General features: G+C 41.6%; 1 protein-coding gene and 1 pseudogene across 1 annotated transcript; both read left to right on the top strand.

The window, feature by feature from the left end:
• The window catches only part of LOC133999048 (NACHT, LRR and PYD domains-containing protein 3-like), a 61,912-nt pseudogene extending 58,622 nt beyond the window's left edge, over positions 1–3,290 (top strand).
• A 6,574-nt stretch (positions 3,291–9,864) lies between these two features.
• On the top strand, positions 9,865–25,955 carry sh2b1 (SH2B adaptor protein 1). The gene is made up of 10 exons (XM_062438175.1): positions 9,865–10,015; positions 15,288–17,401; positions 18,208–18,309; positions 19,093–19,184; positions 19,287–19,363; positions 20,481–20,636; positions 22,425–22,636; positions 23,615–23,789; positions 25,277–25,370; positions 25,806–25,955. The coding sequence occupies exons 2-10, from the start codon at positions 15,680–15,682 to the stop codon at positions 25,825–25,827; spliced, it is 2,652 nt and encodes an 883-aa protein (XP_062294159.1). The 5' UTR covers positions 9,865–10,015; positions 15,288–15,679; the 3' UTR covers positions 25,828–25,955.
• Positions 25,956–26,118: the final 163 nt, after the last annotated feature.

Raw genomic sequence — 26,118 nt, 5'->3', positions numbered from 1 at the left:
CTGTGTAATGGTGCACGTCAGCAGACAGTTAGGGGTTCGCGGCGACACAGAGAGCTCTGCGTAGGTACGCTGTCGGCTTGACGTCGATTCAGCGTAGAAGCATAAATCAGCCTTATTACATTCCACCGGGTCTGGATCCGGTCCGGCTCCGCTCCGGCACGGTGGCGGATCTGATCCGTTCCGTTTCCATTCTAGTCAATGTGTGTACTTCCACCGGCTGCGGAATGGCTCCAGCAGTCCAGAGGCCTCCGGAGGACATACGCAGAGCTTCTATTTTTGCCGGATCATGGCGCAGCAATTCAGCACAGAGCAGATCGTGCGGGACAGGAAGTCGAGCACAAATACAAAATAAAAAACGTCCAGTTTCAAAATAAAATACACCGTGTTAACGGCGGATCATATTTCCCAGCACTATACCTTGAAAACGTCATAATGGGCGGAGCCAGACCTGAAGTCACGGTTTTCAGGCACCCCTACTACTCCTCCGAATGGATGTGTTGGTTTTGTGGTTATCTATATAGAAAGTACATCCCGCGATTATCCGTGAATTCGGGAGATCTCGTGGGTCCTCACCCCTCCTGCTGCCCGCCGGAGCCGGGCGGAGACGCAACACAGGCGGAGGCGGTGGGTGTTGACGGACGGCGGAGGACGGAGCCGGAACGCAGCACAGCCGTTCCGGAGCAGATCCGGACCCGGTGGAATTTAGCAGTAAGGCGTCTGAAGCGTTGGCTTTAGTACAAAAGTGTCACACGCGTTAACGCCTATAACACATAACTAGAACATTTCGCAGAAATACAACAGAATATCAACTCAAAATATACGCGCACTTAAGAGGTTTGATGTCATCGTGTAGGCGCTGCGCACACATTTTAGTATAGTGTGCTTGCATAAAATGCCCTTGATATACACACATATACACACACACACAAACCTTGAGCACAGCTGTTTAACTCTTACAAGTGTAAAAACTGAAGAATAACGTCTCTGTGCTTTCTGAAAGCTTCATTAAGGATGAATCTGTGTATATGTGACTGTTAGACGCTAATTAATTTAACTAATCCATTTGGGTTTGTTTTTTTAATATATACATAAAACAATTTATTTCATTTAGCTGAATTAGACTTTTATTGGATTAACACATTATTTTTATTTATATTTGTGCTGGTCAGTTATGAACAGTATACAAAATTGAACTGGTTTTTAAGTAGCAAAAATAATTTGATCGTTACCTTCAACGTTACCTTTACAGTTACAGCTTAATTCAGAACAAATACCACTAAACATAAATATATTACATATAATACATTAATAAAGTACAACAAAACATACAATACCTTGTTCGTATTCAAGCTAGGCGGTTAATTATCCAAGATGTCTCACTAACTTATCACATAAATAACTTATAAACACTCTTTCATCAACACAGTTAATTTACCGTCTTTTTATATCAAGGTACAGACTCTGTTTCAATGAGAACGGCTTCAAAATAAAGGATCCAAAACATTTTTTTTAAATGCACTGTCAAAATAAAAGCTTACAGGAAGTGGCTTTCTAAGGGAACTAAAGGGAAAATAAAGTTTTGTATGAAATGATTATTAACAGACCACTATAAGACTAATTTACACTGACAGCTTATCAGACAGAGAACAGAACAATACTTAACAATCTGCATAATGATGAAGCCCTTGCAAGTGATCAGTGATGTGTAAAGTACTGAAAATCAATCAATACTCAAGTTTTTTTTTTGTTTGTTTGTTTGTTTTTGTTTATTTGTTTTTTTGTTGTTGATGTGTTTGTTTTCTCATCCATTGTAAAGCGTACATGGGTTTGTGAAAGGCGCTATATAAATCTCACCTATTATCATTATTATTATTATTATTAAAAGTACAAGTAGTCCCATTAAAAATGACACAAGTATAAATAAAAAAGTACCTGGTTGATAAATTACAACTTTGCATTTTAATATTATTAGGCTGTGCGGGCCAGTGCAAAACAGCAAAAAACGGATTTTTTTAAAGTTTTATGAAGGACGTAGAGCAGGTAGGCTAATCAAACAAATAAAGATAGCCTATACAACTGAGATATAAACAACCACACTCTCTCTCCATCTCTTCCTCACCTCCCCTTCTCCTTTTCCATTTCCTTATCTGTCCCATAACAGACAAATTTAATGACCTTAATGTTGAATTTGGCATTACATTAGATTAACTATTTTCTAATGTATCCCAATTTACAAGCCCAACAGACTACTAGCTACAAGATAAGTTAATGTCATCATCATAACATCAAAGATTAAGGTTACACATGAAAGACCTCATCACAGTAAAAAGACAGGTGGGGCTTATTTTTCTTCCAGGCAGCTGGTATTATAGTAATTACGGTAGCCTAAAGGCAATGCAGAAGGTCTACCGTAATTACTGCAGTAGTGGGGCAACACAATTTATAAGGTTGCCGGCTTGAACACAGTCTACACTCAGTCCCCACATTTAGAGCAGACTAGTTGTAATGAAGCTATAAATGGCAAATGTAGCAAAGTAAAAAGTAGATTATTGGCTCAAAAATGTACTTGGGTAAAGAGTAGAATTACAGTTTAAAGAAAGAACATGAAAAGTACTAGTTCTTTTTTTTTTTTAAACTACTTTTTATTGCATTTCTTGTAACTCGTTGAAGTATCAGCATGTAGTCATTAATATTAATTAGAGCTCCTTTTCACTGTTTGTATTTGACAGTTTTTAACCTGCATCCTGTTGATGGGGTTTCCATTTTCTAAACTTCTACTTTCTAAACTTCTTCAGCTATGAACAGATTATGAAACTTTGAAACAACATGAAACATTGAATGATTTCAAGCATCAACTTTGTGTTTTAAAGTGACTTTATTCTTTATTCAGATTGAAGGGCTGCGGTTTGTCAGAGACCAGCTGTGCTTCTCTGGCTGCAGCTCTGAAGTCCAACCCCTCCCATCTGAGAGATCTGGATCTGAGTGTAAACAAGCTGAAGGATTCAGACGTGAAGCTGCTGTCTGATCTTAAGAGGAGTCCACGCTGCACACTGGAGTTTCTGAGGTCAGTAGAGAGTTGGAGTCAGTCTGTGCTGGTTTCAGCAGTTTTGTATTAAATAGTCAGTATGAAAGCAAAGATCCAGTATTTCCTGGTGAAGCTCCAACCTTCTCAGTGCTGCTTTCCTCACTGAAGCTGTGAGAGGAGAATGGTGACAGGCTTCAGGATTGGACAGAAAGACAGAGAGAGAGAGAACAGTCAGCCAATCAGATGAGCCAGAAGCTTGTTGTGATCATGTGTTTGAGTTGATGTGAAGACGACTGTTGTTGTTGTGTGGATGTCTGCAGGAAATAAAGCTGGATTACAGCTGACAGCCTTACAACATGTATAGAGACAGTGGTCCTCATCATCAAAAGTCACATCATCAAATCTGATCTACGTCACTTTACAAATGTTGATATGATTCATATTGTTGAAACGTAGAGATTCAACATGTTCTTGTTTGTAGAAACAAACAATTGTGGCGACCAGGCTGCATGTGATGATTTAACAGCAGGAAACATCTTCATATCCCACAGAGACTCTGTAGCTTTAAACTTTGATAAGAGTTGACATGTATCAGCAGTAAATCCATCAGTAAACTGATGAGTGAATGTCTCTGTTTCTGCAGTAATGATGTGTTCATGACTCTCAGCACTTTATTTCTTCTGTGTACTTGAGTGAAATCTGCAGAGGAAACACACTTGATAGTAAAAGTGTGTGCAGGTGTGTGAGCTTGGAGCTCAGTGTGTTCACTCCAACACGTTAACATGAGAGCTGAAAGGAAGCAAGCTACGCTGCACAGCTGTTCCACTTCTGGTCTGAACAGGACTGAAGTCCCTGCTGCTCTTTATACTGGATGTGCTGCATCACTGACTGACAGCTGATGAAGTGAGTCTCACTAAACACTCATTTATCACCTTTGGTCTTTCTTCTTCTCTCATCAGCTGGTGATGATCTCTGTCAGAGTGAGAGTGAACATCCAGGAGTGTTGAGAGAGGATCAGCTGGATCCTGATGATCCATCTGGAGTCTGGTTCTGGATTTTGTCGTCTTCACTTAAGTCTCTTAACTGACTACAAACTGAACAGTTATCTCTGGATTTAGCTGAAGTCAGCACTTTACAGATTTGTTCTACATGAGCTGTTTGATGTAGATAAAGATAAAAACAGGTGTTATAAGTCAGACTCTGAGCCTGGGCTCATATTTATCAAGCGTCTCAGTATCACACTGAGTGTTAACGAGGACTAAAACTAATGAATGAAGCAGAAGAGAATTGACTGTGACTTTCAGCAGGAGAAGGATTACTGCTGGGAGAGAGTGAGACGTTTTACCACAGTCAGAGCAGCAAAGTAGAAATAATGATGACGTGTTGTAGTTTTCTCATAGTCTCAGCTGGAAATATTAAACAGTGGTAATTTGGTATATTATGTGTATAGACAGGTAACCAGACAGGTAACTTACCAAGGTTATGGAACAAAACTGTGAAGCCAAAATTCATTATCAGATGATATTTACAAACTTTAAAGAGAGCCTGAGAAATAAATGCAGCCTGTATGTTCATTAAGATAACAGGTGATTTGACTGAGCTGGTGAAATTGTCTTGGTTCAGCCACATGGTTTCACAGCCTGTAATAGTGCTGCATCTTGTTCATATTGTACAGATATGTTGTAAACCCTCTCCATGAAGAACATCTTCTCTTCCACTGTTCAGCTCCTCTTTCAGCTATACCTCAAGTTAACTTCTGTTCTCTACATGAAGGTAAAAACACTGTAACAATATAAACAGATATTGTTCAGCTGAATCCTCTGTGTGTCCTCTGTGTGTCCTTGTTCTGGTTCATTTACTTTAATAATGTTATGCCCAGCTCGTTTGAGAGCACAACAAAGCAGGGAGGACCACACGGCAAGAGCTCAAATGAAAGTAATTTATTAAAGTTAACAAAATTTAATCAAACAATAGTTTAAACATAAAAAATAACATGAACCAAGGCTACTTCTTAACACAATCAAATGAACAGAACCAAAAATAAGGAGCCTGAAAGGCACCAGCCTTCCAGGAGGGCCAGAGAGTGAGAGAGAGAGACATCTTGGCACTCCAGGATTTAAAAAGGCTCCCAACAGGTGATCTCAATCATTGGATGAGGAGGGAGGGACCAGACCATCTAGGGGAAGAGAGCAACACAGGAGTAGAATTCAAGGCAGACCATCCCCTCCACCATGGAGGCCCAGGGCCGTCACAATAAAGATTAAACATGACAATTAATTTTAGTCTCTGTTTTTATTTGATAATCACTAATAACTAAAACAATTTGTCTGTTTGTATTATCATTATTATTATTATTATTATTAGAGTTTAATTGGTGGTGAGTCAAACTGGTTCTTCTGGATGAATTTGGACTCAGGACTTCCATATTTCTAACATCCTGTTACGACCTCGTCCTAAAATTAAAATCTAGATTCTCAAAACTCATTTTCTCTCATCAGCAGCATTTCATTTCATTTCATGCATCTTTAATAGTTCATGTTGGTCGTGTAAATCCTGAGTGTGTGATGTGCTGCTGTCTCTATCTTTGTATTACACTTGTTTTTGTTTTTGTTTTGTGCTGTTCTGTTTCTGTTCATATGTTTTAATTATGACCTGCTGAGGGACTGCAGATGAAAATGAGCTGTAAGCTAACTCTGCTACAGCACATCAAGAGGTAACATTTATGTTAAATACTGTACATGGTCCCTTACAAATAGTCTAAATAAAATAAAGCCACAATTACAACTGAACAGGTGGAATTCAGTTCAGATATATTTGTAAAAGGTTAACATATAAGGTATATAAGAGTGCATTAATATGTAATATGTGAAAAAAAAAAAAATCTTATGCTCTAATTTTGTAATCAATAAATCTTTAATCTGCAGGCTGGATGTAAAAATAAATAGTAAACATGCTCTTATCTGATCTGACCCGGGCTTATAAACTGTGACTGAAACAGTAGAAACATCATTAATCAACATGATTGATGCAGCAGCGACACCTGCTGGACAAAACCCTCAACTACAGTCAGCGCAGGAGGAAACACACAAACTCCAAGTAGTAGCACAGTGTAGTAATACTTGTTTGACAGTAGTTGATGCTGCAGCTGAGTTACAGTCCTGCAGTGTGTGACTGTGGAGGGAAGAAGGAAGCAGCCAGGAACACAAAAAGAAGCCAAACTCAAGTAGAAACCACAATATTGATGTTTTCTCCTCTATTTAAATGAAATCTATAATCAATGACGTTTTAATTTGATTTCACTTGAATTATTTTTCATTTCATTAAATCGAAGCTTCCATTTATCAACTTGAAGGTCTGGGTTACGGTTAGGACAGGATCAGACTACAGCAGACAGTCAGGCCTCCAGAGTCAGGAATCAGGCAGGTAAATCACTGCAGACCCTTCACACCCTGGACATGACCTGCTCCATCTTCTCCCCTCTGTACACCAACACCAGCAGACACACCAACAGTTTCCTTATTAAACCTTCATGAACATTTAACTCACTGTGGCACTGTGCAATAATCCTGGACACTATAATACCCACTGCACCTACACATATTTATTTAGTCTAAAATACTAAATGTACAGTAACAAACACATTTCATGCTACAATATCTGGAGCGCTGAGTGCAGGTTATTATTGATTAATCTGCCAATGATTCTCTCAATTTGTCTACAAATGAATATTATGTTTTTCTTGCTGTAATGATTCGTCCTGTTCATACTGACCATTAGAAGATCCTTCATAATGTTTACAATGGAAGTGATGGAGGACTAAACCCACAGTCCTCCTTCTGTGGAAACATGGATTTAAAAGTTGATCTGAAGCTAATATGAAGCTTCAGATGACAGAAAACCTTTTGTTGCCGTCACTGTTTTATATGTGTTTTAAAAGCAGAGCTGCAACTATTAATCTGATAACTATTTTCATAATCAAATACTTGATTTTAGTTATTTTAGCGCAAAAAAATGTGTCGGTTTCAGCTCCTAAAATGTGATATGAGTGTTTGTTTTTTTAGTTTTGGACTACATTTTTTAACAAGTTTTGATATTTTAACGTAATCCATAATGGAAATAATCATTAGTTAAACTGCTCATTTGAAAAGATTGTAAAGATTAACAAGAAATAATTTAACTCACCAGTAGTCAGGAGCTTAAATGAACATTAAAGTAGTTTATCTGTCTGTAATGATTCCTCCTGTTCATACTGACCATTAGAAGATCTCTTCATAATGTTTACAATGGAAGTGATGGAGGACTAAACCCACAGTCCTCCTTCTGTGGAAACATGGATTTAAAAGTTGATCTGAAGCTAATCTTCATCTTCTATGTTTCAACGTTACAGTGTTTTTAGTACCAAAGTCTTTTTGTTACTATACCTCCACCACAGCTTGCTCATCTTGCCAACCCTAATTTGTCACTGACCCTTATACATATGTTGGATAGATGTTGTGTAATATTTTCAGATGTAGTTCTCTAATTTAGTTTAACCCTCCTGTTGTCCTCGAGTCAAGGGAGGAAGAAGGAAGGAAAGGAGGAAGGAAAAGAGGAAGGGAGGAAAGAGGAAAGAAGGAAGGGAGGAAAGAAAGAAGGAAGGGAGGAAGGCAATGAAGGAAGGGAGGACAGAGGAAAGAAGAAAGGAAGGTAGGAGGGAGGGAGGAAAGAAGGAAGGAGGAAGGGAGGAAGGAAGGAGGAAGGAAGGGAGGAAGGAGGAAGGAAGGGAGGAAGGAAAGGAAGGAGGAATGAAGGAGGAAGGAAGGGAGGAAGAAGGAAGGAAGGGAGGAAGGAAGAATGAAGGAAAGGAGGGAGGAAGGGAGGAAGAAGGAAGGAAAGGAGGGATGGAGGAAGGAAGGGAGGAAAGTAAAGAAGGGAGAGAGAGAGAAAGGAAAAGAGGAAAAAGGAAAGAGGAAAGAAAGAGGAAAGAAAGAGAAGGAGAGAGGAAGGAAGGACAGAAGGAAGGAAGAAAGGGGGATGGAGGAAGGAAAGAAGGAAGCGAGGAAAAGAGAGGAAGGAAAGAAAGAGAGAAGGAGGGAGGGAGGAAGGACAGATGGAAGGAAAGAAGGAACAGTCAAAACAGACTGGGTCAATTTGACCCGGGAGGACGACGCGAAGGTTAACATAAAAAAATGAAAGGGAACAAGACTCACTCTTTGCTAATTTATGTCTTTAAAGTGAGAATTTCAAAAACTTTTTCCGAGTCTCATAAAAACATTTCCTGATATGTTTGTTGGTATATTTGTTTCTCATAAAATCAATTCCATTTATATTAAGCATACACTGAGAACTAGGAATCTCCTGTTGCTTTTTATAGCCTTTCATTAGTTCTAATAATCCACTCGGGGTAGATTTAACTACTAAACCATATTCTTTGGTCTTTACAAGAAGCATCTTTTTTAGCTTCGTAGGTCAGTAGTTGTTCGTTATCATCAAAAAGGTCCTTTATTATTATTATCATTATTATTATTAAACTTAATTTTACCTCAAAAGATGATTGAGGGGGAATCCTTATTTACCAAACTCACCGTAGCAACACCCAACTCTTTCTCCTTGACCATTGACGATTCCACTGTTCCTCCATCCGCTCAGGTAAAGAGCCTCAGTGTCATCCTGGACACATCAATAATGTTCTCTACTCTATTCTACTCTACTCTACTTTATTCTACTCTACTATACTCTACTATGCTCTATTAATATTCTACTCTTCTCTACTATATTCTACTCTACTCTACTATATTCTACTCTATTATACTCTACTATATTCTACTCTACTCTATTCTATTCTACTCTTCTCTACTATATTCTACTCTACTCTATTTTACTCTACTCTACTCTACTCTATTATACTCTATTCTACTCTACTTTATTATACTCTACTTTACTCTACTCTACTCTATTATACTCTATTCTACTCTACTCTATTCTGTTATATTCTACTCTACTCTATTATACTCTAGTCTACTCTGTTCTATTCTATTCTACTCTATTATATTCTACTCTACTCTAATCTATTATATTCTACTCTACTCTAATCTATTATACTCTGCTCTACTCTACTCTACTCTATTCTATTCTACTCTTCTCTACTATATTCTACTCTACTCTATTCTACTGTACTCTATTATACTCTACTCTATTCTACTGTACTCTACTCTATTATATTTTACTATATTATACTCTGTTTTATTTTACTCTACACTATTAAATTCTACTCCACTCTATTAAATTCTACTCCACTCTATTATATTCTACTCTACTCTACTCTATTCTACTCTACTCTACTCTATTTTACTCTACTCTACTCTATTATACTCTATTCTACTCTACTTTATTATACTCTACTTTACTCTACTCTACTCTATTATACTCTATTCTACTCTACTCTATTCTGTTATATTATACTCTACTCTATTATACTCTAGTCTACTCTGTTCTATTCTATTCTACTCTATTATATTCTACTCTACTCTAATCTATTATATTATATTCTACTCTACTCTAATCTATTATACTCTACTCTACTCTACTCTACTCTATTATATTCTACTCTACTCTACTCTACTCTATTATATTCTACTCTACTCTATTATATTCTACTCTAATCTATTATACTCTACTCTACTCTATTATATTCTACTCTACTCTATTATATTCTACTCTACTCTATTATACTCTACTATTATAATAATCTATTATACTCTATTCTACTCTACTCTATTCTGTTTCAAACAGCAGCTGTCAGGGACGAGCCGAGCCTACCAACTATCGCGAGAGCACGGGGTCAGTGAGCGAGAAGAAGGGTGTCCAGGAGGCATAGCAATGTTCACATTTAGCAACAACAACAACCTTTAGCAACATAATTATCCCGCTGTGTAGGCCGGAGGAGAGCTCAACTATCGGCCCGTTACACCCGCAGAGACACGGAGGAAAACACCGGACAGTGACGTGCAGGTAGAGGAGACACGCAGCGGCTTGTTGTGTGTTTTTGGGAGGCAACGTTTCGAGAGCTAACAGCGAGTTATTAATAGCGAGCTAGCAGGCTAATGGTTAGCTTAGCTCGATACATAATCTTTACTTTCGTGATGATTCAATGTTTTTTGGGGAGAGAGAGAGAGAGGTGATGGCGGGGTTGTGTGGGTGGAGGTGGAGGTGGAGGAGGTGGAGGAGGGGTTCATATCAGCGACAGGTTATAACAACCAGCACATAATGAGATATATCAGCAACTTCAAGGTGTTAATTAGAGAGATGGGAAGTTAATGGGAGAATAGAATAGAATAAAACACAGTAGAGTAGATTATAACAGAGTATAATGAAATAGACTATAATAAAATAGTAGAGTATAATAAAATAGACTATAATAAAATAGAGTAGAGTAGAATAGACTATAATAAAACAGTAGAATAAATCAAGAGTAGAGTAGAATAGACTGGAATAAAACAGTAGTATGAAATAGAGTAAATAAAAAAGAGTAGAGTATAATAAAATAGAGTAGAATAAAACAGTAGAGTAGAATAAAACAGTAGAATAAATCAAGAGTAGAGTAGAATAAAACAGTAGAATAGAATAAAACATTAGTATGAAATAGAGTAAATAAAACAGAGTAGAGTATAATAAAATAGACTAATAAAACAGTAGAATAGAATAAAACAGTAGATCATAATAAAACAGGCGAATAGAGGATGATCCGTGTTAGAATAAATGTTTTTATGCCATTTTACTCATTTTGGTTCAGAATAATCATTTGTTTTATATTTTTAGTCCACACAAGAATGATTTCATGATTGAAATATTTTTATTGTTCAATTTTTTAAACATGTAGATATATAATCTGTGTGGATAAGAACCAAAGGGAAGCTTCAGGTAGCAAAACAATAGATAGAGTTTCGTACAATGTATAAAAGGTAAGTTAAAAATGTAAACGGCATGATATCAATAACATGTTTTTTGAGGAATATCTGGAATATGAAATGATAGAAATGTTTTATTACGAAGATATTGTAAGAAAAACAACCTCACCGGGTCATTTTGGACCAATTATGCATCTAATGGTTAAAGAAAGCTGGTTAATGCAAACTCTTATTCTCACGTCTAACTAACCTTTCTATATATGGGTCAATGACGTATAAGGATTTACAACAACTCAATGTTAGAATAATAAAAACAAGCATATCTAATGCAGTAGTTCAAACATTCAGAATGTTGTGTACCTGAACATTCATATTATACATTTTAAAGTGATTTTAATGGTTTCAAGATTAATTGGCACTGGCCTTAAAAACAGTCATGTGGTGCGACCATGAATCATCCTTCCTCCTTTCCTTCCTTCCTCCTTTCCTTCCTCCCCCTCCTTACTCCTTTCCTTCCTTCCTTCCTTCCATCTTACTCCTTTTTTTCTTTCCTACCTTCCTTCCTTCCTTCCTTCCTTATTCCTTTCCTTCCTTCCTCCCTTCCTACCTCCCTCCTTATTCCTTTCCTTCCTTCCTCCCTTCCTACCTCCCTCCTTATTCCTTTCCTTCCTTCCTCCCTTCCTACCTCCCTCCTTATTCCTTTCCTTCCTTCCTCCCTTCCTACCTCCCTCCTTATTCCTTTCCTTCCTTCCTCCCTTCCTACCTCCCTCCTTACTCCTTTCCTTCCTTCCTCCCTTCCTACCTCCCTCCTTACTCCTTTCCTTCCTTCCTCCCTTCCTACCTCCCTCCTTACTCCTTTCTTTCATCTTGAAATAAATTAATTTACTTAACACGCTTCATAGTTTTCAGTAATATAAAGTGTTTGGAAACAAAGTAAATGTTTATAAATGATCTTTTATTTATATAAAGATATTTCAAGATGAATCATGGTCGCACCACATGACTGTTTTTAAGGCCAGTGCCAATCAATCTTGACAAACCCACTAAAATCACTTAATTTCACATTTATAATATGAATCTTCAGGTACACAACATTCTGAATGTTTGAACTACTGCATTAGATATGCTTGTTTTTATTATTCTAACATTGAGTTGTTGTAAATCCTTATACGTCATTGACCCTTTAGTTTACTGGCGGGTTCATCTGCTGCCTGGCGTTGTGATTTTTATTTATTTGTGCGACATGTTAAGAGACATCAGCTCGTCACATTTAGCATTTGATTATTTCTGACAGTACAAATAAAGACTTGATGAAAAGCAGACAAACATCTGCTCAGCTCACATGAACGTTTCATCCTCGAAATCTCAGTGGTGGAAAGTAATTAAGTACATTTACTCTTAAGTAGAATTTAAAGGTACCTGTACTTTACTGCAGTACAGTTTGAGGTACTTGTACTTTACTGTAGTACAGTTTGAGGTACTAGTACTTTACTGTAGTGCAGTTTGAGGTACTTGTACTTTACTGTAGTACAGTTTGAGGTACTTGTACTTTACTGTAGTACAGTTTGAGGTACTTGTACTTTACTGTAGTATTTCCATGTGATGCTACTTTCTACATCTCAGAGGGAAATATTGTACTTTCTACTCCACTACATTTATTTAACAGCTTTAGTTACTTTTCAGATGCAGATTTGACACAATGGATAATATAACAAGCTTTATAAATACAACACATTGTTAAAGATGAAACCAGAAAGCAGTGTGTAGTCGGCTCACATTTCAGATGTCTATGAGTTGTTTACAGCTCCACCAAATAGTGATTTTTCCCTCTAAACTTCTCACATGCTTTCATTTCAATAAATGTTCAAATGATCCAATATTTCAGCAAAAATCAAAGATTAGAGAAAAAGTCCAAAAACTGAAAACACATTTGTGTATCAGAACTTAGTTTTTTCTTCTTTCCTCTCCCATTAATCATCTCACCACCCCTCACATTTATCTGCTGACCCTTTGGAGGGGCCCCACCCCTAGGTTGGGAACCACTGGACTAAACTAGCTAACTGTATATAAAGTAGTGTAAACTAGCTCCACCTCCAGCAGCTACAACAGTAACATGCTGCTCTAACACTGATGCTTCACTATTAATAATCTAATGATGTCATAATAATAATATATCAGTCAGAGGACCAAACCACTACTTTACTGTAATACTGCATACTACATCACTATAATACTGCAGTACTTTAACTGTAATACTGCATACTACATCACTATAATACTGCAGTACTTTACTGTAATACTGCATACTACATCACTCATAATACTACAGTACTTTACTGTAATACTGCATACTACATCACTCATAATACTACAGTACTTTTACTGTAATACTGCATACTACATCACTCATAATACTACAGTACTTTTACTGTAATACTGCATACTACATCGCTCATAATACTGCAGTACTTTTACTGTAATACTGCATACTACATCACTCATAATACTACAGTACTTTTACTGTAATACTGCATACTACATCGCTCATAATACTGCAGTACTTTACTGTAATACTGCATACTACATCACTATAATACTGCAGTACTTTACTGTAATACTGCATACTACATCACTATAATACTGCAGTACTTTTACTGTAATACTGCATACTACATCACTAAAATACTGCAGTACTTTTACTGTAATACTGCATACTACATCGCTCATAATACTGCAGTACTTTACTGTAATACTGCATACTACATCACTATAATACTGCAGTACTTTACTGTAATACTGCATACTACATTACTATAATACTGCAGTACTTTTACTGTAATACTGCATACTACATCGCTCATAATACTGCAGTACTTTTACTGTAATACTGCATACTACATCACTCATAATACTGCAGTACTTTTACTGTAATACTGCATACTACATCGCTCATAATACTGCAGTACTTTTACTGTAATACTGCATACTACATCACTATAATACTGCAGTACTTTTACTGTAATACTGCATACTACATCACTCATAATACTGCAGTACTTTTACTGTAATACTGCATACTACATCACTATAATACTGCAGTACTTTTACTGTAATACTGCATACTACATCACTCATAATACTGCAGTACTTTTACTGTAATACTGCATACTACATCACTCATAATACTGCAGTACTTTTACTGTAATACTGCATACTACATCACTATAATACTGCAGTACTTTTACTGTAATACTGCATACTACATCGCTCATAATACTGCAGTACTTTTACTGTAATACTGCATACTACATCACTATAATACTGCAGTACTTTTACTGTAATACTGCATACTACATCACTCATAATACTGCAGTACTTTTACTGTAATACTGCATACTACATCACTATAATACTGCAGTACTTTTACTGTAATACTGCATACTACATCACTCATAATACTGCAGTACTTTTACTGTAATACTGCATACTACATCACTCATAATACTGCAGTACTTTTACTGTAATACTGCATACTACATCACTATAATACTGCAGTACTTTTACTGTAATACTGCATACTACATCGCTCATAATACTGCAGTACTTTTACTGTAATACTGCATACTACATCACTATAATACTGCAGTACTTTTACTGTAATACTGCATACTACATCACTCATAATACTGCAGTACTTTTACTGTAATACTGCATACTACATCACTATAATACTGCAGTACTTTTACTGTAATACTGCATACTACATCACTCATTATACTGCAGTACTTTTACTGTAATACTGCATACTACATCGCTCATAATACTGCAGTACTTTTACTTGTAATGAAGAATTTTTACATTACTGTGTTGTAACTTTTACTTCTTCTTCCACCACTGTCTAAACGTTGGATAAATATATTTGTGTGTGACAGTTTTACTCGTATATCTGGTTTCTGTATATGTGTGTTATTACTTATATTTACACTCATTGGTCAAAGTGCTTTACTGAGAAAAATAACAGCAAATAAAATCATAATATTAAACATTTTTTAAAAATAAGTTAAAATAACACTAACATGACACAATGACAATAATAATAACATTAACCCTAAATAAAATCAGAACATTAATGTAATATAAGATGAAAAATATAATAGTAATCATTTTTAAATGGTAAAATCAGTACATAGTAAAAGTAGTTAAAACGTAGAATATATACATTTTATTATTATTATTGTTGTTGTTGGTATTATTATTTTAAAGAAGTTCATATAAATAACTGTAGTTTTCTGTGTGTTTAAGTGTAGTAAAGTGTATTATTATTACATTTTAAAGAAGTTCAGTATCAATAAATGTAGTTTTCTGTGTTTTTGCAGGATGTGTCGTCGCTCCTCTGGATGTTTGACAGACGGTGAAGCAGCAGCAGACCTCTCGACTCTCACACATCTCACCTCCTTCGCTCGTCTACTTACTGGAAGCCTGAAACTCGTGTTTTCTTGTTGAAATGATAAAATATTTAATTTCACAGAATAATGTAGCGATCAGTTCGGCGCCGTCGCAGATATTTGACCTCTGTTTTCAGCCCCGTCATGAGCGGGTCTGCAGCTTTTTAACTCTTTAATTAGACGGGGGCCGAGTTCACACCTGTTTGTAAATGATTAGACCAATGTGCCGTGTTTGCCCCCCCCCTCAGTCGCCCCAGCTGTGCAATCACTTCGGCTCTCCGTTGTATGTTTGAAGTGATTCGATCGATCAGCCAATCAGGAGAATGAACGGCTCTCTTTTAACCCCGCCGAGCCCGCGGGCGGCAAACTCCTCTCCGTTACCTCCTTCCCCGTCCCCGTCGCCCTCCCCACCGTCTCCCTCTCTGCTGCCCCTCTCCCCTCGTCCCCCGCCTCTCCCCCCTCTGGTGAGCCCTCCCCCCCAGGCTCACCCGTCCTCTCTGTCCGACACCCCCACGCCGTCCCCCTCGCCATGCCTGAGCTGGACCGAATTCTGTGAGCTCCACGCACGCGTCGCGGCCGGCGACTTTGCGCGCCACTTTCGCGCGTTCCTCCTGGAGAACCCGCACTACTCCCCGGACTCCGCCGCCGCCTTCTGCCGCCGCTTCACCGACCGCTTTGTCCGTCACTTCCAGAGCGAGCTCGAGGGGGCGCTTCCCCCGAGCTGCGGCTCTGGAAGGGAGGAGATGGTGAGCTGGGCGCCCCAGTCAGACGCCACCTCCCTGGAAGAGGAAGCGGTGTCACCTCTGTCGGCGTCAGGGGGGCCGATCCTGCCGTGTCCCCCGACCGGCACGGCGCGCGGCCCGTTATCCAAACCTGCGCCGACGCGGCTCGTGCTGGAGAACCGCAGCGGGGACCGGTTTCAAGATTCTTACGCTCACAGCCAAGTCCTACCTCCATCTTCATCGTCGTCGTGTTGCTCCTCGGTGGGCGGGAATAATAACGGGAGGCGAGAGGAGAGGGGCACCATGATGGTCATGACCCCGGGGAACGGGGAAGCACCGGTTGAGGAAGAGGAGGACAGCTGGCTCGGGGTGGCGTCTGTCGGCGAGGACGTGGAGCCAGATGAGCGGGATGCTGAGTCCACTGAGGCGGACGGCGCCGACCCCTCCCACACTCCTCAGATTCCTTCTTCCTCTGTCACTCCTCCGCCCGGCTCCAAAGGCAACAGCACACCCAACTCCTCCAAAAACAAACTGAAGAAGCGATTCTCGCTGCGGAGTGTGGGTCGTAGTGTTCGGGGGAGTGTCAGAGGAATCCTGCACTGGCGGAGCTCCTCCAGCGACTCGGCCCAGAGCCAGCTGCCCTCCAGCTACAGCTACACGATGGGCGTGCAGGACGCCGCCCTGCTGCCCTCCTCCAAGAGGAACTCTGGCACACAGCCTCCTACACCCACCTCCTCCATGCCTGTCTCCTTGTCCATGCCCCTCTCCCTCCCCCACTCCTCCTCCTCCTCTCTGCCCCCCTCCTCTTCGAGCAGCGCCACCTCTCTCTCTCTTTCCGAGGCCGCTCGAGATCGGCGGCGGAGTAACGGCGAAGGCGGCGAGAAGGAGAAGTGGAGCCATCGTCTAGAGAAACTCAGACTGTCGCGATCCCCTCCGCCCGTCCTCACCCCGACCGGCTCGCACTCCGCCTCCTCCACGCTGCCCCCGAGCAGCGCCGCCGCCGTGGGACCCCCGAGGAAGGTGGGCCGGCTAGTGCGGGAGGGCGGCGTGAGCGTCAGCTCATCCAACGACGATTTTGGCGGGAGCCACGGCTTCTCCGGCTTCACGTTCGGCCTCCTGCATCACGGTACGGACAACAACAACGCTGCCTCAGCTTCGTCCGCCGCGGCCCAGGCAGGTTCGGTTCAGCCTCTGGCGAGCGGCGGGAACGTGCCGTGGAGAGGAGGACGCTGGCACAAATGTCGTCTGGTCCTCAGAGAGAGAGACCGAGAGGGTGGAGACCGGGGAGAGGAGTACTACCTGGAGTTCTTCATCCCGCCTAAAGTAAGTGTGAAACATCAGAGCATGTCGGCGGCGGCAACATTAAAACATTCAGTGAATAAATCAGCAAACATGATCTGAACTGCTTCAGTTTGTGTCAGGAAGTTATATAAATAATAAACTGAATCACTCCATAAGACTGATTTAATTTTAAATGTATGAAATAGTTTTTTAATTCACATTTTTACAATTATACATTTTACTAGATTTCCTCGTTTTACATTTTATAAAATCTCATGAAGTTTACTTAATTTTCCAAAATACTGTCGGACAACATAAGACATGACGACGTATAATTGATATTAAGAGGAATTATAATTGATCGTAATGTGTATAGTCTTCAGTTGCAGCCCTTTTTAAGATCATTATTTTATGTTTAATGACTGAAGTGTAATAATATAGGTCTTTAAATTATCTGTACAGGTGGTTCATGTGTTACCTGCTGTAATTAAGGCTGTAAAGACAGAAAATCTCATTTATTCTTTGTCTGAAATTATAAAGTTGTCACCAAAAAGACTTTTATTACACTTTTCTATCTCCTCTTAAAAAAACACACACAAGCTGATGTTTTAAAGTTTCTTCTATATTTTTTCAGTCCATAGCTGTTGTCGTAAGTATTAAAAGAAAATAGTTTTGGATATAAAAGTAAATATCTTCAATCAGGAAAAAACTGCCTCTAAGAAACAAACCAAAAGCTGTTTCTTCACTAACTAAATTTTAGACAAACACATTGGCAGATTAATCAATCGTTAGTTTACAGTATTGATGGAGAAATATCAGTTATTGATTTGCTTCCTGTGTCTCTGCAGTCATCGAAGCCCCGGCTGACTGTCCCCTGCTGCTCCATCGTGGATGTGAGGAGCACCACGGCGCTGGAGGTCCCCGACAAGGAGAACACCTTCCTGCTGCAGGTAATCAATCAGTCAATCAGTCACTCAATAAGTCAATCACTCAGTCAATCACTCAGTCAATCAGTCAGTCAATCAGGTAATCAATCAGTCAGTCACTCAGTCAATCAATCAGTCAGTCACTTAGTCAATCAATCAGTCAGTCAGTCAGTCAGGTAATCAATCAGTCAGTCACTCAGTCAGTCAGTCAGTCAGTCAGTCAGTCAGTCAGTCAGGTAATCAATCAGTCAGTCACTCAGTCAATCAAACAGCCAGTCAGTCAAACAATCAGTCAATCAGTCAGTCAATCAGTCAGTCAATCAGTCAGTCAATCAATCAATCAGTCAGTCAGTCAGTCAATCAGTCAGTCAGTCAGTCAATCAGTCAGTCAATCAGTCAGTCAATCAGTCAGTCAGTCAGTCAATCATTCAGTCAGTCAATCAATCACTCTTTCTGAATGGACTTTCAGACTTCAGTCGTACATATAGACGTGTGCTGGGAGGTTAGGCGGTACTAAAGACCTCCAGTGTTTCCATGGCGACAAATCTCTCGTCTCTTTTTTTTAAGCAAACTTATCGATTATTATATATATATAATATAACTATTTTATATTATTGTAAATGTAATATCAGCTAATGTGAAGAGGTCAATTACATTCAGCCTTTTTTAAAGTTTGAATAATAATCGTTAGCTGCCGTCTTAAATCCTGGTTGTAGTTTATATTTGAACGACTCGACAGATCGGCTGTTGTGTAAAATTTTATTTGGACTCTGACTGTTGTCGTTAACGTTTCCCGCTCTGGATCAGGCGGAGGCCTCGGCGCAGTACGTGATCGAAACACGCGACGCCGTTCAGATGAGAGCCTGGCTGAGCGACATCAGGAACGGCATCTGTCTCAGGTAACGTACCGAGGACGGGTGGGGGGGGGTTCCTCAACGGGTTCCTCAACGGGTTCCTCAGCAGGTTCCTCAGCGGGTTCTAACAGACGTCTCTCCCAACAGTGAACAGGAAGACGCTGAAGGTGTTGGACCGCTAGACATCAGCGGGACGCCAGAGATCGTAGACCGTCTTTCACAAGGTGAGTCTCTCTGGTTCTCTCTCTGGTTCTCTCTTTGGTTCTCTCTCTGGATCTCTCTGGTCGTCTCTGGTTCTCTTTCTGGTTGTCTCTTTAGTCCTCTCTTTGGTTCTTTCTCTGGTCCTCTCTAGTTCTCTCTCTGGTTCTCTCTGGTTCTCTCTTTAGTCCTCTCTCTGGTTCTCCCTGGATCTCTCTCTGGTCCTCTCTGGTTCTCTCTCTGGTTCTCTCTGCTCCTCTGCGGTTCTCTCTGGTTCTCTCTCTGGTCCTCTGTGGTTCTCTCTGGTCCTCTGTGGTTCTCTCTCTGGTTCTCTTGCCTGGTTCTCTCTGGTTCTCTCTCTGGTGGTTCTCTCTCTGGTTCTCTCTGGTTCTCTCTCTGGTTCTCTCTCTGGTCCTCTCTCTGGTCCTCTCTGGTCCTCTCTGGTTCTCTCTGGTTCTCTCTCTGGTTCTCTCTGGTTCTCTCTCTGGTTCTCTCTGGTCCTCTCTGGTCCTCTCTGGTTCTCTCTGGTTCTCTCTCTGGTTCTCTCTGGTTCTCTCTCTGGTTCTCTCTGGTCCTCTCTGGTTCTCTCTCTGGTTCTCTCTCTGGTTCTCTCTAGTTCTCTCTGGTCTCATGTGTCTCCTCTAGTCCTCTCTCTGGTTCTCTCTCTGGTTTTCTCTCTGGTCCTCTCTCTGGTCCTCTCTCTGGTTCTCTCTCTGGTTCTCTCTCTAGTTCTCTCTAGTTCTCTCTGGTCTCATGTGTCTCCTCTAGTCCTCTCTCTGGTTCTCTCTCTGGTCCTCTCTCTGGTCCTCTCTCTGGTTTTCTCTCTGGTCCTCTCTCTGGTCCTCTCTCTGGTCCTCTCTCTGGTCCTCTCTCTGGTTCTCTCTCTGGTTCTCTCTAGTTCTCTCTGGTCTCATGTGTCTCCTCTAGTCCTCTCTCTGGTTCTCTCTCTGGTTTTCTCTCTGGTCCTCTCTCTGGTCCTCTCTCTGGTTCTCTCTCTGGTTCTCTCTCTAGTTCTCTCTCTGGTCCTCTCTGGTCCTCTCTGGTCCTCTCTGGTTCTCTCTGGTTCTCTCTGGTTCTCTCTCTGGTTCTCTCTCTGGTCCTCTCTGGTTCTGTCTGGTCTCATGTGTCTACTCTGGTCCTCAGTGTTGTATGGAGGTATCGGGGGCTCGTCCCCTCTGATGGATCCTCTCCCTCCTGAACTTCCTCCTCGAGCCCCTCTGGACGAACCAGACGGCCGGATCCTCGGCGGAGGCGGAGCTAGTCTCGGGACGCCGTTCGCCGAGACGCCGGACGCAACAGGTGACAGGAAGTCGTTTAACCTTTGATCCACTATCAATATCTGTGTTTCCTTTAGAGCAGGAGGGTCAAACTCATTTTCATTAAAAAGATGGGAAGAGAGGAAGGAAGGAAGGAAGGAAGAGAGGAAGGAAGGAAGGCAGGATAAATGGAAGGAAGGAAGGAAGGCAGGACAAATGGAAGGAAGGAAGGAAGAGAGGAAGGAAGGACAAATGGAAGGAAGGAAGAGAGGAAGGAAGGGAGGAAGGACAAATGTAAGGAAGGAAGGAAAGGAGGAAGGAAGGAAGACAGGAAGGAAGGAACGAAGGAAGGACAAATGGAAGGAAGGAAGAGAGGAAGGAAGGAAAAGAGGAAGGAAGGACAAATGGAAGGAAGGAAGAGAGGAAGAAAGGAATGAAGGAAGGAAAAGAGGAAGGAAGGACAAATGGAAAGAAGGAAGAGAGGAAGGAACGAAGGAAGGACAAATGTAAGGAAGGAAGGAAAAGAGGAAGGAAGGAAGAGAGGAAGGAAGGAACGAAGGAAGGAAGAGAGAAAGGAAGGACAAATGGAAGGAAGGAAGAGAGGAAGGAAGGAACGAAGGAAGGAAAAGAGGAAGGAAGGACAAATGGAAGGAAGGAAGGAAGGACAAATGGAAGGAAGGAAGGAAGAAGGACATGGAAGGAAGGAGGGAAAAGGAGGTACAGGAAGGAGGGAGGGAAGAAGGACGGAAGGATGGACAGACAATGAAGAAAGGAAGGACAGATGGAAGGAAGGAAAAGGAGGAGAAGGAAGAGAAGACAAGATGTAAGGGAGGAAGGACAGATGAATGAAGGAGGGAAGGAACGATGAACGAAGGACAAAAAGAAGACAGGAAGGAAGTAAGGAAGAAAGGAAGGAAGGACAGATGAAAGGAAGGAAGACAGGAAGGAAGGAAGGACAAATGGAAGGAAGGAAGGAAAAGGAGGAGAAGGAAAGATGGAAGGAAGAAGCGAGGGAAGAAAGGAAGGATGGACTGACATAATTAAGTAATGAAGAAAAGAAGGACAGATGGAAGGAAGGAAAAGGGGGAGAAGGAAGAGAAGACACAAAGGAAAGATGGAAGGAAGGAGGGAGGGAAGGAAGGAGGGACACTGGGCCGGACTGGACCCCTCAGCGAGCCGGTTCTGGCCCACGGGCATCATGTTTGACCTCCCTGCTTTAGATGTTTTTTTATGAAATTGATGACGCTGCGCTGGTTACTGCCGTCAGTAAAAAGCTGATCAATACTTTATCAAATCATCTGATCAACAAAGTATTAAGAAGTAGAACAGTGATATATTGGATTGGTTGAAATAATAATGAGTTATAGACCATTTATTAACTGATTATTTTTTATTTATTAACTGATTATTTTTTTAGCAGACACTTGATATTGCACCTAATTAAAATGATTGAAAACACAATATATAAGTTTTGATTTGAAATAAATGGACGTAAAAACAGTTGTGAAATGCAAAATAATAGAATTTTAAACATGCAATAAAAGATTTGATTAATCGCGATTAAGAAAAATGTATCGTTTGTCAGCCCAAATTCAAGTCATCAGTATTAAAACTGTGAGAAAAAAATTAAATTGTGAATCATTTAGAATCAGAAGTTTCGACATCAGCATAAACATCTGTGTTAGTGCCGAAGGAATCAGTAAAGATTATATCTGATATTATATAAGTGATCTGTAAAAACCTGCTGACACACACTGTAAAAAACAACCTAACATACGTCATTCATCACCTTTTTTAAAGCATCATGTTGATCTTTTCGCCCGTCTTTCAGGGTCCTTCCTGTTCTCGGAGGTGACATCGGCGGAGACGGTGGAGCACCCGCTCAGCGAGTGTCAGTGGTTTCACGGCACCTTGTCTCGTCTCAAAGCCGCTCAGCTGGTGTTGGCTGGTGGCCCGGCGAGTCACGGCGTCTTCCTGGTTCGCCAGAGCGAGACGCGGCGCGGAGAGTACGTCCTCACCTTTAACTTCCAGGGAAAGGCCAAGGTGAGTCTGGGAGTCCTGGAGATGAGACATAAAATAAAATAAATGTTGAAAATAAGATAATCAGACATTTAAACAGCATCCTGTCTGATCTCTGCTCGTGAAGAAGAAGTAGGGAAGAACGGAGTTGGTAGTCACACTTTCCTTTCCTTTGAATTCCTCATAAACTGTATACTGAATAGATTCCCATTTAATCTGTCAGAGTTGGATATTTACATTCTCGCATGAAAAACACTAAACGTCCTCTCACCTCAATGTAAAGCAGTTTACTCCAGAAATGATCTCTGAAGTAACATCTCACCTAAACTCTGAAACTTTTGGCGCTTTTCCACTATACAGTTCTAGCTCTACTCGACTTGGCTTGTCAAATTTTTTCTGCGTCTCCATCAGGGATAGTACCTGGTACCTGGTGCTTTTTTAGTACCTACTCTGCCGAGGTTCCAAGCGAGCCGAGCCGATACTAAATATGTGACGTCAACAGACTGCCGCCCACTGATTGGTCAGAGAGTCACTGGAAGAGTCATGAGCCGTCCCTCACAAGAATCAAACCCGGCATTTTTAAATACCAACAACAGCGTTACAGAGATTGGTTTCTCTCCTCTTGCTTTGTGGGAGACAGAAAGCCTCATACAGCAACAAGTACACCTTCGCTTCCATGTCCTGCATTGTTTATGTGTTTTGTGTCGCGTATAAAACGAAGTGACGGCAGTTTCGCGGAGCCGTGCTATGACAACCCCGCCCACGTTGAGTAGGTACTTTTCTGTAATGGAAAAGATCGTTCCTGGAACCGTGTCGAGCCAAGTCGAGTCGTGCTGGAACTGTAGTGGAAAAGCGCCATTTCAGTACCAACACTTTGTAACAACAGCACAGCGCCCTCTAGAGGCCGAGATCTGTTGAATGTGACAACCAACCCCGCTCTCCCCTACCTCTGTGTTATCATCCAGGTTGACCTTTGACCTCTGTTTTTTTTACCCCCGGCAGCACCTGCGTCTGTCCCTGAACGAGGACGGTCAGTGCCGAGTGCAGCACCTCTGGTTCCAGTCCATCTTCGACATGCTGGAGCACTTCCGGGTGCATCCGATCCCGCTGGAGTCCGGCGGAGCGTCGGACGTCACGCTCATCAGCTTCGTGGGCGCCACCGCCGTTCGCCAGCCAGGTAACGAGCCGCGAAAAACCAGTACGAGGAGAAGAGTGGACACAGTTTAGTTACCACATGTTCTACACACAGGCCTGTTTTAGTTTGATAAACTCTGTTATTTAGGATATTTCAGTGATAAATGGTTTATAACTCACTATAATGTAGCTGTAACAGATATAAATGTTAACTATAACTCCACCTGTGAATATCCAATATAGACTGATAATGAGAATATAGTAAAAAACCATCTGTTATTATATAAAATAAAAGTTAACAACATGAAAATGTTTTAACCTTCGTGTCGTCCTCCCTGGTCAACTTGACCCCGTCTGTTTTGACTGTTCCTTCTTTCCCCCCTTCTTTCCTTCCTTCCACCATCCCCCTTTCTTCCTTCCTTCCTCCCTCCCTTTTTCTTTCCTTGCTTGCTTCCTTCCTTTCTTCCTTCCTCCCTTCCTTTTTTCTTCTGTCCTTCTTTCCTTCCTTCCTCTTTTCCTTTCTCCCTCCATCCCTCCTTCCTTTTTTCCTCCCTCCGTCCTACCTTCTTTCCTCCGTCCTTCCTTCCTTTCCTTCCTCCCTCCTTTTCTTCCTTCCTTCCCTCCTTCCTTCCCTCCTTCCTTCCTCCCTCCTTTCCTTCCTTCTTCCTTCATCTCTTCCTTCCTTCCTTCCTCCCTCCTTTCGTTCCTTCTTCCTCCCTTCCTTCCTCCTTTCCTTCCTTCTTCCTCGCTTCCTTCCTTCATCCCTCCTTTCCTTCCTTCTTTCATCCATCCCTTCCTTCTTCCTCGCTTACTACCTTCATCCCTCCTTTCCTTCCTTCCTCCCTCCCTCCCTTCCTTCTTCCTCCCTTCCTTCCTTCCTCCCTCCCTTCCTTCTTCCTTCCTTCCTTCCTCCCTCCTTTCCTTCCTTCCTCCCTCCCATCCTTACTTCTTCCTCCCTTCCTTCCTTCCTTCCTTGACTCGAGGACAGCAGGAGGGTTAATAATAAATAATAATAAACTGTATTTATGATTAGAGCACCTTTTATACAAGGGAGGTAGCTCAAAGTGCTTTACAGAGAAACATTTAAAATACAATTAAAGCCATTCATATGATTTGGTATTGCACATGAATAAAGTTTTTTTTATTTTCATATTTGTGCTAAAGATCTGTGTCCTACATTTCCCATAATGCAGCTTGAGTGTGCCTCTGATGTGACTCCTGTCTGTTGTTTTGAGACACATTTGTGTTAATTGTGAGCTTTATTATCTGCATGTTAAACATCTTTACATACACGCTGCATGACGTCTGTTGGTAATATAACAGCCACGTGTGCCGAGCTCTTCGTCTCTCATCATCATCATCTCACATCTTCAGTCAGAGTGGAGTCATTTAAATGTGAATCCAGATAATTATTTTTTTGTTTTTTTAGAGGTTTGTTTAATTGTTGTTTTAAAATGTGTGCACCCTGCCGCCTCCTCCTGCACCTCGTCGCTGTGTTACTGCACCCATCACTGTTCTGTACCCTTACAGGCCGGGACAGAGCAGGCAGCCGGCCTACGGTCTGTGATGTCATCACCACCACGCGCCATCCTGACTCTCCATCAACCCCCATCTCTGACTGTGTGTAAGTGAGACCGGACTCTGCTGGGGGTGTGTGTGTGTCTTAGAGTGTGTGTGTGTGTGTGTGTGTGTCTGAGAGAGTTTGTGTGTGTGTGTCTCTGAGTGTGTTGTCTGTCTTTGTGTGTGTGTGTGTGTGTGTGTTTGTGTGTGTCTTTGAGTTTGTGTGTGTGTGTGACTGCCTCCATGACTCTCGTGGACTCCATGACCTCAGACTTCTTCACCTAACCGTCCGCTCACTGTCATTTTCTCTTTTTCTCTCCTCTCACCCTCCTGTCCTCCGACTGCACTCTCACTTTTGGCCTTATTTCCTCCTCCTCTTCCTCCTCCTCCTCTTCCTCCCCCCTCTCTCTTCTGCCTTCCTTTATTTACACTTTTCTCTCATTTCCCCCTCCCCTGCCCTTTTTTCTTTCTTTCTCTTTTATCTTTCTCCTCCGTGCAGACTTGACCAGCAGACCCCGTAGCCCTCCTCAACCTCCTCCTCTGCCGCCGGGCCGCCCGCCGCCCCCGACTCCACCTCAGGAGAGAGGAAACGAGACGGATCCGGGAGGAGGAGGAGCAGCAGCAGGAGCAGGAGGAGGAGGAGGAGCGACTGTGGTGACGATGGCGGCAGCGGGGACCGCGACGACAGGTACAGGAGGAGGAGGAGGCGGCGGCGGCAGCAGTGGCGGTGGCGGAGGAGGAGGAGGAAGTGGTGGAAGCGGCGGTGGAAGTGGAGGAGGAGGAGGAGCTGAGGACTGGGAGGAGAGGGACAG

This window comes from Scomber scombrus, chromosome 18 (assembly GCF_963691925.1).
Source record: "Scomber scombrus chromosome 18, fScoSco1.1, whole genome shotgun sequence".
Lineage (NCBI taxonomy): Eukaryota > Metazoa > Chordata > Actinopteri > Scombriformes > Scombridae > Scomber > Scomber scombrus.
Note: the sequence above shows the minus strand (reverse complement) of the source record. Positions and strands in the feature narration are given on the sequence as shown.

Coding starts and splice junctions, on each gene's coding strand:
- sh2b1 (XM_062438175.1), top strand. CDS start 15,680: ATGAACGGCTCTCTTTTAACCCCGCCGAGCCCGCGGGCGGCAAACTCC. Junction 19,185..19,286: donor AGGAACGGCATCTGTCTCAG/GTAACGTACCGA, acceptor CTCTCCCAACAG/TGAACAGGAAGACGCTGAAG. Junction 23,790..25,276: donor CACCGCCGTTCGCCAGCCAG/GTAACGAGCCGC, acceptor GTACCCTTACAG/GCCGGGACAGAGCAGGCAGC.